The sequence below is a fragment of the Sceloporus undulatus genome, chromosome 9 (genome assembly GCF_019175285.1).
Source record: "Sceloporus undulatus isolate JIND9_A2432 ecotype Alabama chromosome 9, SceUnd_v1.1, whole genome shotgun sequence".
Taxonomy (NCBI): Eukaryota; Metazoa; Chordata; class Lepidosauria; order Squamata; family Phrynosomatidae; genus Sceloporus; species Sceloporus undulatus.
Genome location: NC_056530.1, coordinates 30,289,864 through 30,303,707, shown reverse-complemented (window position 1 = coordinate 30,303,707; position 13,844 = coordinate 30,289,864). Strand labels below are relative to the sequence as shown.

At 44.9% G+C, this 13,844-nt stretch overlaps 1 protein-coding gene across 2 annotated transcripts in view; it reads right to left on the bottom strand.

Moving 5' to 3' along the window:
• LOC121915381 (CUGBP Elav-like family member 3-A) overlaps positions 1 to 11,737 on the bottom strand; it is a 26,742-nt gene extending 15,005 nt beyond the window's left edge. For both annotated transcript variants that reach the window (XM_042439602.1, XM_042439603.1), the window contains exons 1-6: positions 11,662 to 11,737; positions 9,917 to 10,060; positions 8,847 to 8,997; positions 8,326 to 8,475; positions 6,927 to 6,992; positions 6,734 to 6,838 (exon numbers count right to left, since the gene is read on the bottom strand). In XM_042439602.1, the coding sequence (XP_042295536.1) occupies positions 6,734 to 6,838; positions 6,927 to 6,992; positions 8,326 to 8,475; positions 8,847 to 8,997; positions 9,917 to 9,997 (553 nt within the window). In that variant the 5' untranslated portion in view covers positions 9,998 to 10,060; positions 11,662 to 11,737. The remainder of the gene's footprint in view (positions 1 to 6,733; positions 6,839 to 6,926; positions 6,993 to 8,325; positions 8,476 to 8,846; positions 8,998 to 9,916; positions 10,061 to 11,661) is intronic.
• Between the last annotated feature and the right edge of the window lie 2,107 nt (positions 11,738 to 13,844).

Sequence of the window (13,844 nt, the reverse complement as noted above, 5' to 3'; positions counted from 1 at the left end):
CAGGAACATTCTTTTATGGAGAAAATGCTGTTTTCTGTGACTACAGGATAAATCCCCATCTGGTAGTTTTGCATTTCCTCCGCCCTTTTTCCGGCTCCCTGCATGCTTTTAAGACATATTATTACTGTTTATTTATTATTTTATTTTTATTATTATATTATTATTATTATTATTATATTATTTCATCCCGCTCTTCCTAAATGGGACGCAGAGGGCTTCATAACATTAAAAAACAGAACCATTTAAAAACACAGGGAAAAGTCATTGAAAGGATTAAATATAGAATATTAAAAAGAAGGCATTAAAAAATAAGCACATTTTAGGTTGTTAATTGGTGATGATTAGATAGATAGATAGATAGATAGCATAGCTAGTAGATAGATAGATAGAGTCCGTCCTCGCCTACGCGGGGATCGTTCTGGATCCCTCTGCGTAAGGCGAATTCCCCCTATCTCAGCCCATGAACAATGGGGTTGTGCGCGGTGGTGCGGGGCGGTGCGGGGAAACGCTGAGCGCATGCTCAAGGCCTGTGTAGGCGCGCCGGTTATGGCTTGGGTGCATGAGATAGATAATCTCTCTCTCTCTCTCTTCTCTTCTATCTACGAGATAGGGCTAGGGAGCGATTGATAGATAGAAGATGAGCTCTCTCTCTATATATATTATGAGAGAGAGAAGGATAGGAAGATGATAGATGATAAGAGAGATGATAGATAGCCAGAGAGAGAGAGAGGATAGATAGAGATAGAGAGATATGGATAGATAGAGATAGACAGAGGTATAGATAGATCCATGTATTTTCATAAGGACTCATTTATGTATTTCTTTGGTGCTTTATACTTTCTTGTCTGGGGTTTTTTGCCATTTTTGATTTTCTAATTTGCTCTTTTCTTGCTTCTCTGCCTTCTTCATCTTCATAGAGATTTGCGTAGTATTTTGTGAATTTAGTCTTTATTTTCTCTTGGGACCAAACCAATTCTTCAATTTTTCACATCTCCGATCTCCTCTTTTTGCTTTACTTTTTTTTCTAGCTTCGTGATCATTTCCTTCTCTCCTTTATTTACTATGTGACCTCTTTCAATTAAGAGTATTAACTGCATCCCGAATGGTTTTAATTTCTGTTTCTTCAATTATGTTTTCTTCTAGGGAAATGATTCTTGTTGCTTTTTATCTCTTGTAAAAAATGGTTCATTTAATAGTTAGCATCTCATTTAATCTCCAATTATTCCAACATTTCTAATAGAATTGGCTTGTGGTTTGGAGTCGATCTTGGGTATGATTTCTTCTATCGCTTTTATATTTGGAAGCAATGGATTTGATATTATGAAGATGTCAATTTTTTGATCATGAACTGTATTGGTTTGAATAAAAAATAAATCCCTGGTTTGTTTGTTGGTGTGTTTACTTTGCATCGGTCCTTCTTTTCTCTTCTGTTTTTTTATTCCTTTCCTCCCTTTACCTTCCTTCCTTCCTTCCTATTTCTTTTCTGTTCCTTTATTCTTCTTTCCCCCCTTCCTCCTCCTCACCCTCTTTTCTTTTATTCCTATTTTCTGTTTGTTCTACCTTTCTGTTTTACATTCTTCCGTTTTAAACCTCTTTTCTGATTCTTTATCCTTCTTTACTTCCTTCCTTGAGTCTTCTGCTCTTTTGTTCTATTTTTTCATTCCCCCCTTCTTCCCTGTTTCCTTTACCTTCCTTTCTTCTATCTTTCTTCTCTTTTTCCTGTTTCTCCTTCCTTCCTTCTGTCCCTCTTACTATGTTTCCCCCTTTTCTTTTCTGTTTCTTCTACCTTCCTTTCTTCTTTGTTTAGCTCTTTTCTTTTTTGTTTCTTTTACATTCCTCTTTTCCTATTTCCTTTTATCTTCCTACCCTCCTTCCTTTTCCTCTTTTCTTGCTGTTAATTGTTTCCTTTTCTTATTTTCTTCCTGCCATCTTTTCTTTTATTTCCTTTCCCATCCATCCTTCTCTTTCCATCTTTAACCCTTTTTTATTTTATTTTATGTTACTTTTACTTTACTTTCTTTCCTGTTTTTCATTTTGTTTCTTTTATCTTCCATTTCCCCCATAATTTCATCTGTTTCTTTTACCTTTCTCTTTTCTGTTTCGTTTTCATCCTTCCTTCCCTCCTATTTCTCTCTTTGTTTCTTCTCTCTTCTCCTTTTTTCCTTTAAGAGTCCTCCTTTACCTATTTCCTTTTATCTTCCTTCCTTCTCCCCACCTTTCATTCCCTCTTTTCATCTATATTTCTTTAGCTTACTACCTTCTGTCCTACTATGTTTCTCCCTTTTCTGTTTCTTCTCTCTCTTTTCTTTTTTGTTTCCTTTTATCTTCCTTCCTTACCTCCTCCTTTCATTCCCTCTTTTCATCTGTATTCCTTTTAGCTTATTTCTTTCTGTCCTATAGGATGGAAGGAAGAAAGCTGAAAGAAAAGAGGGAAGGAGAAAGAAAGAAAAGAGATGGATGGATGGAGAAAAAGAGGGAAAGGAGGAAGGAAAAAGGAACAGGAAAGAAGTAAAGTAGAAGAAATACCTAAGGGGGAAAGGATGGAAGGAGGAAAAAAGAAAAGAGACAGGGGAAGAAAGCTGGCAAGGGAGAAATGAAATAAACACAAAGAAAAGAAGTGAAAAAGGGAAAGAAGGAAAAAGAACAAAATAAAAAGGGGAAGGAAGAGAGGTGAAAGAAAGAGGGGAAAGGAATGAAGGTAAAAGATATATACAGATAAAAAAATAAAGAAGGGAATGAAGATTTAAGAAAAGAGGTAAAGAACAAAGGAATGTAAAAGAGACACAAAAAGGGGGAATAGGTAAACAGGGAAGAAAGGAAGGGAAAAGTAACAAAAAAGGATAAGATGGTAAGAGTGAAGGAAGGAAAAAAAGGGTTGAAAAGAACTATGGAAAAAGCAAAGGATGGCAGGAAGGAAGAAAGGAGGGAATGAAAGAAAGATTTTGGAGGACCCTAACGCCAACCCGCCGCTACGTTTTCTTGGCAGAATTTGCACAGAGGGCCTTTTGGCCCTTGCCTTTCTCTGGCCAGGACTTGCTCGAAGCTCTCCAAAGTGGTGTATTGGGTGACTTTAGACATGTCACACACTCTCAGCCTCAGGGAATGGAAAAGGCAAACCCGCCGCCAGACAAATCCTGCCAAGAAAACACTGCAAGAAGGTTGTCCCAAGTCAGAAATGACCCGAAAGCACACGACGACGACCAAGGAGCGAGTGCGAATTGCACCCGCACACATACTACTTAAGTACTGAGGCCATAAAACCATTCAGCCGCGCCATTTTTTACCCCAGCGGACTCCTGGGTCCAAAACCATAATGCGATTTGAGACCGCTTTAACTGCCCTGGCTCAGTGCTAGGGAATCCTGGGAATCCTCCATGCCAACGTCTCACCAAACTACAGTTCCCAGAATCCCCTAGCGCTGAGTTAAAGCGGTCTCGAACCCCATTATTTCAACAGACAACATACTAATGAAACCTAACTTTCGGTGGCCAAATGCGCCAAGTCGCACATTTTTCGGGCCTCAAACGCAAGCATTAAAACAAGTCACCGGGAAACTTGGCTTTGACAAAATGGACAGAAATATAGTACCGATATTAAGGGAATTGCTTCGGTTGTCTATAGATGGGTTCGAAATATATCATTCGATGGCATCGTGAGATGAAATCTTACAGGGGATGACACAAAGTTTGGTCGCCGCGCCCAATGAAATTCACATCGGCCCGCGACAAAGTATGCTTAAAATGATGTATCAATGGCATTTTACCCTAATAAAATAGACATATAAATCTAATAATGACTCTCTATTATGATGGAGAAGCAGTGGTTTGGTAAGGTCCTATCTTCATACAAGGATGCATGACTTTAGACTCTCCAAAAGTCTCGATTCGACGAATATAGTCCTGATCCATCCACTTTTCGTCCCGCTTTTCCAGCGGCTTTGGCGACATCCCGCTTTCCACTTTGTTTTAAGCTGACGTCGAACGGTGCAAACCGAGTTCAAAGTGCAAAAGTAACTTGCATGATTATAACTTCGGGAGGACGGCAGGAAATAGTAGTAATAATAAGATGGAAATAATAGTAATAATAATGCTTTTCCCTATAGATTGAGGCAAACAAGCGAACCAAAAAGCAAATTGCTGCAGCCTTACCTAGCTTATATGTTCTTCCTATTCAACAGCTTTATTCCTTGGACGAAGGAACTGATGGCAAGCTTATTTCATTTGCAGATGACACCAAACTAGGAGGAGTAGCTAATACCCCAGAGGACAGGATCAAGATTCAAAAGGACCTGGATAGACTAGAAAGCTGGGCCAAAAGCTAACAAAATGAACTTGGAACAGGGAGAAATGTAAGGTACTGCACTTAGGTTCACCTGGCTTAACAAGCTTAACAAACCCCCATCTAGGAGTCCTAGTAGATCACAAGTTGAACATGAGCCAAGGGTGCAATGCAGCAGCTAACAAGGCCAATGCGATTCTAAGTTGCACCAACAGACGTATAGGGTCTAAATCAAGGGAAGTAATAGTGCTACTCTATTCTGCTTTGGTCAAACCTCACCAGGAATATTGTGTCCAGTTCTGGGCATCACAACTGAAGAAGGATATGGATCGTGTCCAAAGGAGGGCAACCAAAATGGTAAAGGGCCTGGAAACCATGAAGCCCTATAAGGAAGGACTTAGGGAGCTGGGGATGTTTAGCCTGGAGAAGAGAAGGTTAAGAGGTGATATGATGACAGCCCTGTTTAAATACTTGAAGGGATGTCGTACTGAGGAGGGAACGAGCTTGTTTTCTTCTGCTCCAGACCTTAGAAGGTCTCAGAGTCCAAGAAGGGTCTTCCCAACAGCGGGCGCAGCTCAGTAAGGAAAGGTGCCTTGCTATGAAAGGCATTGGTTCCCAAACTTTAGCCTTCCATATGTTTTGGACTTGAGCTCCCAGAAGTCCTGACCACTGAGAGTTGAAGTCCAAAACGCATGGAGGACCAAAGTTTGGGAATCACTGCTACGGACCCTGAAGCTGCAAGTTCGAATCTTCTAACGGACCTAGGCTTGTTTGGGTTGAAAAGTCAAGTTTGGGACCAGAAGTAAAAGTTGTAAGAAGGTGGCCCACCTTCTTATGTTTCAGTAAGGAGTCCTGGACTCTTACAAGTGAAGGACTTAAGTTTGTTTGGGTTGAAAAGTCAAGTTTGGGACCTGAATTAAAAGTACTTAGAAGGTGTCTAACCTTCTTAGGTCTCAGGAGTTCTGGATGCTTGCAAGTTCAAACCCCAATGGGTTGGCATGAGGTCTTTTGGGTTGAAGTCCATGCAGTAAATGTCCTGAGAACATCCTTTTATGGGACTTAAAACCCTTGTTATGGGTTTTAATGCTGGGATCGCTTGGGACTCCAGTTGATAAGGATTTGGATGCACAGCCTCCAATGTAGACCAAATGTGGCAAGCTTTTTCAGAAGTCCTATTTGAAGGTCTGGCCCAACATTTGGATCAGGATTGAGCAGTTCTTGAAAGTCTCAGTTCGAATCAGTACGGATCAAAACACAGACCGTTGAGTCCCAATGCAAATCCCAGATGGAAACGTTTTCGAAATCTGATTTCAAACCATCAATATCCGAAGGTTTGGTGGGCGTAGGATGATGGGTGTTGAAGCACCGCAACAGTTGAGGACAACATGAATGTGCTCAGTACTGTCGCCCTTCCCATAAAAAGGATAAGCAAAGGATGTCCTTATGTCTGGTTGTTAAACTATGGATGGATGATGGGATTCGGAGAGCGAAGTGGAGCATGCCGTCTCCTCAAATGTCAACTTCTGGTGTTTAAGAGTAAATATCAAGCTAATAATAACAACAGGCAGATGGCCTGGGCAACTGCCATCTTTAATCCTGAACTAAGGGTTATCAAAAAAGAACATTTGACGGTTTGGTCCAGGTTCCTTAAAGCAATGGCACTGCCAGACCGCATCTCCCATCAACCCTCACCACTGGCTAGAGTTGATGGGAGTTGCAGTCTAACATCCCCTGCTCTAATGCTTTCTGATCTGACATCCCAATCCCACACAGTTATTCACGGTTACGTTGTGCTCCAACATTTCTCAAAATGGATGGGACACATGTGGTTGAGCAACATCAATGCGCGTTCGAGATGGTAAAGATTATCAATGGGGAAGGACCCACAAGCAAGGAGAGGCTGCAGCCATTTGCATTCGAACCTATTGGAGAGGACACCATTTTGCTCCCTCCTCTCTTCTCCTTTTCCTCTCTGTTGGGTAAATTGAACGCAAGCTACTTTTGCCATTTCAACTCAGTTTGCAGCAATTGTAGTAAGTTGAGGACAAAGTAGAAAAGCAGTACGCTCGTCCCTCCATGTTTGCGGCGTTGACTTTTGCGGATTTGATTATTGACGGGCTTTATTAATGTGTTCTCTCTAGGAATATCTAGGTCCTCCTGCGCAACTTGAACCAAAACTCGCACCAAAGGACTTAGAGATTCCTAGAGAGAATGCTCCATTAGGCATTTGTAGCTCCTCCGGCACAACTCTATGGTCAATGTCTGACAGATGTGGACCACAGAGTTGCACTGGAGGACCTAGAGATTCCTAGAGAGGAGCTCTCTCAGGTAAAAACATGGTGTTTTTGTTCTTTCCATATCCATGGGGGTCTTGTGCCCCTAAGCTTAGCAAATAAGTATACTTGGAAGGGGCCGAGGGAACAGAGCCACAAGAGTACTGTCTGAGCCAACTTACCTTCCCGCTGCTGCTGCTGTTGCGGCGGCGGCTGCTGGGTGATGATGGTGGCTGGCTGTTGCGGGAAGGCTGGGCTGACCAGTCCGTAGGCGGCCGGATAGGCAGCTGTGGGATGGAGAGAACAGCACTGGTCAACACCAGCGAGTAGACATGTTAGCCCCCTGCCCAAATCCGGTCTCCCACCCATATATACCTGTATAGTGTTGCATCCCGGCGTATGCCTGTTGCAAGGGGTCCACGGGGGCTGCTGGGCTCTGTGCTGTGGCAAAGAGAGAAGAGCATCACACTTGTAAGGTAATCCTGGCATTTGACTCTTAGTCAAAGCAGTTGGATATGTTGCCCAACTCAGTCCAACATCCGACTTCCAGCCAAGGCCAGCTGGACGCCTCCAGGAACCCCATGCATGAAGCAACCACAAAATGCGTTTTTATATATAGGTTGTTAGCTGCCTTGGGTCCCACTTTGGGAGAAAGGCAGGATAAAAATAAAATAAATATAATAAATACAGTATAAATAACCCCGCTTTGCCTTTGTATGTCCCTGGAATTTGGTTCTCGGAGGGAGACTACCTCTGGATGTGGAGGGTTTTTTTTTATCTTTAAGCATTATGTGATGCTCAGGCCAAAGGATCCACCCCATTGAGCATCTTGGTTCACACAGGGGTTAACCAGATACACTTCCAGAAACAACACAAAACAAGGCACAGTGGTGGTGATAGTTTAACTGTTTTAATTCCATGTTGCCTTAGCACCACAAATGGGCTTTTTTGGAATTATTCAGAGTCCCAAACCTCACTGTTCGTGTGTCCCACCGCACTTCAATGTCAGTCTATCCCTCCACAGCTTGGCTGTTATAGCGCTGTGGTAGCGTTGTCTTCCAGACCTTGCTGTTATGACGCCATTACGTTGGAGGGTAGCGCTGTCGCAGTGTAACAGCCAAGTTCTGGAAGGAACTGCTGTCATGGTGTTGCGATAGCCAGGTCCAGAGAACAGAACTGTCATGGTGTCATGGCAGTGCAACCCTCTGGAACTTAGCTGTTATGGCGCTGTGCTAGTGCAGCCCTCTGACCCTCGCTTTTGTGGCGCCATGGCATCATGTCACCATGTGCTCTCACTCCTCACCCCATCTTCAAATAGTGCTGCTCATAGCCACAGGAACAATGCCCTGCACCCAAGACCTGGAGGATTTCCCAACCACTGCTGCCAGTGAAAGACGCAGCTGAGAGTGCGCGCTTGTGTCAGGAGGTGAAGAATGGGAGACATCACACGACAAGGGATCTGCAAAGCTCTGCGGTGATTTTAAGGGACCCCTGAAAAGATGTTTGGTAGAGCTCTCACCCTCACCATGGCCCTTAAGGCCTCTGGTTCCCCTTGGCTTTCTTGTGCACCAGTACTTTCTTGCGCACCAACACTTGACCGAAGGCCCCCCTAGCTGCCCCCTTGGACCTTTCCACTGCCCACTTTGGGAATCCCTGGTTTAGAAGATGCTCAGGAGTGGGACACCTGGGGCGGAAAGACTTAATATGAGGAGCAGTGTGCATGCCAACAGAAAGGAGACGGATTCGGGGAGGTCGCTTTGGGCACAGCAGGTACCTGGGTACGGGTGGACGCCATTCGTGTAAATGGCCTCAGAGGCGGGCTGCCCGGTGCTCTGCGTGGGGACAGGGCTGTAGCCATTGACGCTGAGGGTGGCCGGGATGGCGGACACTGGCGTGGCGGCGATAGCAGGCGGCGTGCTGGTACCTGTCGGACAAAGGAGACACGTGAGGGTCCCGCTGGGCATCACCGCCGCAGCCTCCGGTTTTGCATCCATTCAGCAAATGGTACCCCATTTTTTTGACCTCCCTCATTTAGATGTCTCTCCACCAAGTGGCTCACTAAAGAAGGAATGGAATAATCTGCCTAACCTTGACCAAACCCTGTGCTGCTTCTGGAGAAAGAACTATATATGGGTAAGTCTAGGAAAGCTCATGCTGCCAACCTCTTTCTTTGCGTTAGTCTCAAAAGTGCTACAAGATCTTGCTACAAAGTGTTTGGTCTGCTCTGGACAAGGTTGAGTGGAAACAGTATGGAGGTACCCTGTCCACCCGTCGTCCAGGCTTTGCCCAGCTTACCTGAGGAGGGCGTGATGGGGGTGATGGGGGTGGCGATGAGGCCGTTGGGGTTGATGGTGGCCATTTGCTGCATCTGGACCGCAGCCATCGTCGCCATGGGGTTGAGGTAGGCGGAGTGCGCGGCGACGAGAGCCGCCTGTTGCTGCATTAGCTGGCAGGAAGAAGAGAGAGAAAGCCAATGTTATTGGATCCAATATCCCCAGAGGCTACTGCAAGTCCCATCAGCCCTTTTTTGTGGCATACCCCATTCTCTGAAAACGAACCCCCTGCCTCTTCCGCTTGTCCATCCCATTCCTAGAACCCTTTCCATGGGAGCTCAATAAGCACGGATCTTCCCTTTCTCCACAAAGGGTCGAGATGGAGCGAATCGACAAAACGTGTCCCATCTTCATCGTCTTAAGAAGGAAATGGCCTCTGCCCAATGGTTGGACTTTACCGCTTCGTCCTGAAGATCAGTGGTTTCCAAACTTTGGTCCTCCAGATGTTTGGACTTCAGCTCCCAGCATTCTTGACCACTGACCAAACTAGCTGGGCTTCTCGAGCTGGAAGTCAAAAACATCTAGAGGATCACAGTTTGGGAACCACTGATTTACATGATCATGTAGTGTCCAGATGCACACTAGGGAATGCCCAGATGGGCCTCGGTTTCCATGGTGCATCAGGCCATGCGCATTGCTTACTCCACCGCTGCACAACAGATGCCCCAGGTTGTAATGTCATGGCAGCTCCTCAGTTGTCACCCCAAACATACTTGCATAAATAGGAAGCAGGTACAAAAATCTAAAGTGGTTGCCCAAGTATTAAATTCAATTTTGGTGCACCGGGAATGCTGTTTTGTGCACAAGTCGCGTCGTTATGTGCGCAAGTAACACCATTTTGTGCGCAAGTCATGCCGTTATGCAAGTCCTAAGCAGAATGCCGGCCAGAAGGACGCGCAAGTGATGTGTGACTAAATGCCCTTCCAATGGTTCCTTTGCTACTGGGATATATGCCCCACGACAACCACAGTCCATCGCACACACATGCGCACCCCGAAAGCTAGCCTCCCGAACCCGTGCCCATCTTCTTACTGCTTGGGTGTAGGCGCTGTAAGCCCCAAACTGCAGCGCGATGGGGCTGAACATGCCCAGCTGGTTGGCCACTTGCTGCATGCGTCGGAGCCCCCGCTCTTTCTCGGTGTCCGCGAATTTGACCACTAGGCTTGAGGAGGCGCCCTGCGATGGGTAGGAGAGGGTCAGACATTGGTTCCAAGGATGGAGAAAAGAAAGAAAACTAAGGACCCCAAGGCTACGCTGGCTGAAACGCCCCCATTAACTACCCCTGTCTTGTCCGTTTTGATAATTTTAACGGTATTGTTTTATTGTTACTGTTTATGATTTATTGGTTATGGCGGGTGGGTGGGTTTCTGGGACATTGTATTGTATTTTATGTCCACTTGTCCACTAGGACTTGTCCATTCGCTAGGGTTAGGGGCACAAGATCCCTATGAATATGGAAAAACCACAAATAACAAAAACGCCATGTTTTTAGGGGAGAGGACACCTCTCTAGGTCTTCCAGCGCAACTCTGTGGCCAACATCAGACAGACACTGACACAGTACTGCAATGGAGGAGCTACAAAGGCCTAGTAGAGTGTTCTCTCTAGGAATCTCTAGGTCCTCCAGTGCAACTCTGTGGTCAACGTCCGACAGACACTGACCATAGAGTTGCGCCGGAGGAGCTACAAAGGCTCCTCCATTGCAGTACTGTGGTCAGTGTCTGTCGGACGTTGGCCACAGAGTTGCGCTGGAGGACCTAGAAATTCCTAGAGAGTGTCCTCTCCGCTAAAAACATGGCAGATATTCCTAGAGAGAACATATTAATCAACAATGACAACAACAATAATTATATGATGCAGAAATGGCCTGGGATGGTACTAACTTAGCAACCCTAGACTTTCTAGTAGCCCTAGACATTCTCTCTACGGAAACCGGGCTATTTCCACGACATTAAGACTGGCGCCAAATGCATTCGGCACCATTTGTGGGGGCCCATGGAAAAACCCACTTAACTCAGTGCATTTGACACCAGATCCCTTACCGGATCTTCGGTAGTGTGAGTACGCTACCGAATTGATCGAGCGGTACATTTGGCATAAGGGACACCATTTTACTATGCCATTGTATTTAATGGGCATCCATGGATTTTGGTATCCACAAGGGGATACTGGATACCATTTTGTATCGCAAAATTGGGCCCAGTTCTGCCATAGGGCATTTGGGGACATTTTGGGGACAACTGGAGCCGCAAGCGCAGCATCGTGCTCCCCGTTCAAAGTCCGAGAGCGAGCCTGGCCTTTATTTTTCCAGGTCAGTCGACAATCAAAGCCTTTCTCATCATCGCTTCTCTCTCTCTGCCTTCAACCTTGGCTTGAAACGCAGGAATTAATCAATGGCTCCAGGCCAAGAGATTAAACGTTGCCGCTCGGTAATAATGGTTGCCCATCAGGTTGAAGGCGCAGCTTCGCAGGCCTGGTTGCAAAGTTGGCGACCCTGATTCGAGCCATCGATGTTCCTTTTAATTTCCCCCCTTCTTCCCGACAGCCAATCTGCCTTGTTTTTAAACAAAACTGTATGGATAAATCTCACAAATCTAAATTTTGGGGAAGTCGCAATAGACAAAACCAGCCTCTTGGGGGCGCCAAAGGCAAGGGATGGATTAAAGGGATGAGTTTTTAACAATATTTAAAAATGGATTTGATGAAAGATGGGGAAGGACCCCACAATTTTACTTTACTTCAATATGTTTTGCAAATCGTAAACCGAGGCGTACTCACGGGCAACGTGCGGCTTCCGTGCAACGTGTTAATGGCCGCCTGCGCTTCCGCGTGGGTCTGGAACTTCACAAAGGCGCAGCCTGGAAGGGAAAGGAGAGGAGGACAAAAAGGCGCAAATCAGAGATAAAGAAAGTGGACCATAGACAGACTCTCTCATAGGCTCTGTGCCAAGTCCCAGGCGACAAGGCAAAATCACTGGGGTCTGATGACAATTCTGTCATCTTTCATCTATCTATCTATGTATCTATTCATCCATCTATCTATCACATTCCTTTTCAATCTATCGTCTATCATATTTAGATAGATAGCTATAAATATGATAGGTGATAGATTGAAAATGAATGATAGATAGATAGGTCTGTCTGTCTATTTCTATCATAGTGATATTCTTTTGGTCTATCTATCATCTGTCTATCCGTCTATCTGTCTATATGTCTTTCTTATCTATCTATCTCTATCATATTTATATTCTTCCATCTGTCATATTTATGTTCTATCTGTCCTTCATAGTTATATTCTATAATCTATCTATCTATCTATCGATGGGTTAGCTACATCCTTGACAATATCTATCAAGAGCCGGTGCAGCAAAGTACAGGGCAAGTGGTATCGATAACCTGCGTTACCACTGGATGAAGAGCCGCTATGCTGCTGCTGTTGTTGTGTGTCTTCAAGTCGACTCCGATTTTGGCAACTCATCCTTCCTCCTCTTAGGATTCAAAGAATAGTTGGTTAGTCTGCAGAATCAGTAAGAGGTCCTTGGAGACTAACTGAAAGAAAGAATTGCAACACGAGCTTGATAGACAAAAAGTTCCTTCCCTTATGCATCTGAAGAAATGTTACTACAAAGCTCTGCTGATAACTTCAGTTAGTCTCAAAGGTTTACAAATCTCTGACCTTCTCTTAGTAAAGTGTGTGTTGTCCCAAGGGGATTCTAGACTAGGGGGGATTTTTGAAACCCTGGTCCTAGTCCGAACTCAGAGCCCACTATATACCACACCGGAGCATTGATGCTGGTGCTATTCATTTAATGTTTATTGGAACCGCACCTCCAGCCATGACTCACTGCATTCAGACTACACAAACCTGCTGTTTTTGGCTTGAGCTCCTCTTTGAAAAGGGGCCAAAAGAAAAAGACAACACAAAGTATTTGGAAAGTGCAAAAGAGGGACCGACAAAAGGCACAGAGGGAGACTGAAAGCCTCTGAACGGCTTCCCTTTTTCAACCCTGCCCTCCTTTATTATTTACAATGAAGCCATTGCTACCGTCTCTTTCAAATAACTACTTCGTAAGTCCTTACAGTAAATACTTAGATGCATTTCTTTTTTAGCAGTACCAAGCCATGCGTGTTAATGTGGGCCTCGATTCCTTGTTAAGTCCAAAACCTGGGCTATCAAAGACCCCATTATTCCACGCTCCCACTGTTTGGAATTTATAGGACGATCTCCCCGTTGCGAGGCAGCACCAAAGGAAAGGCCTGTTCCTCGGCTCGTAAAGGTTTAAGAAACCCTCCCTGGCGTTGTTCAAGGTTCAGAGGGTTTGGAGTTAATGTTTCACTGTTTTTACAATAACGGTAAAGCTTGTTTAATTGGGCAATTGGCCTCGGGATGAAAGCATCGATTTGTACCCGAAACTCATTGTGCGCCGTGACGCCAATGAATTCAGTTTTGCGCTCAAGGAAAAAAGGGCACCGTATGGGAGGCTAAAATACCTGTTTGCTCAGATGTGCGACATTGCCAATTTTCCAAACGCAAAAAAGGACCAGCAGTCTAGCACGTAAGGAAATGGAAGTACTGAAACAAGTAAAGGACAGAAACCGTACATTGCAATCAACATCAGCATGCCAACTGATCAGCGATTTCCCATCGACTCAAGCGCACCTTTCGCATGCGGTGCTAGCGCACTTTAAAGACACTGGTTTCTCAGAGCCCTCTGTCAAGCCCACCTAATCTGGCTTTCCAGCAGAGCGGCAAATGCGATCTAAGACTTCCAACAGAAGCAAACCAAAAGCCTGAACTCTTTAACGTAATGTAATTAACAAACCAAGAAACGCAAAAGCCAGCCCCGGTGAGTGTTCTTCATTACGCAAATGCACTCCTCCAAGTCCCTGACACAATTATCCACCCATGAAATGTGGCAGAAAGACTATAAGGATATAATTGCCTTGAGTTGCCATGTGGCC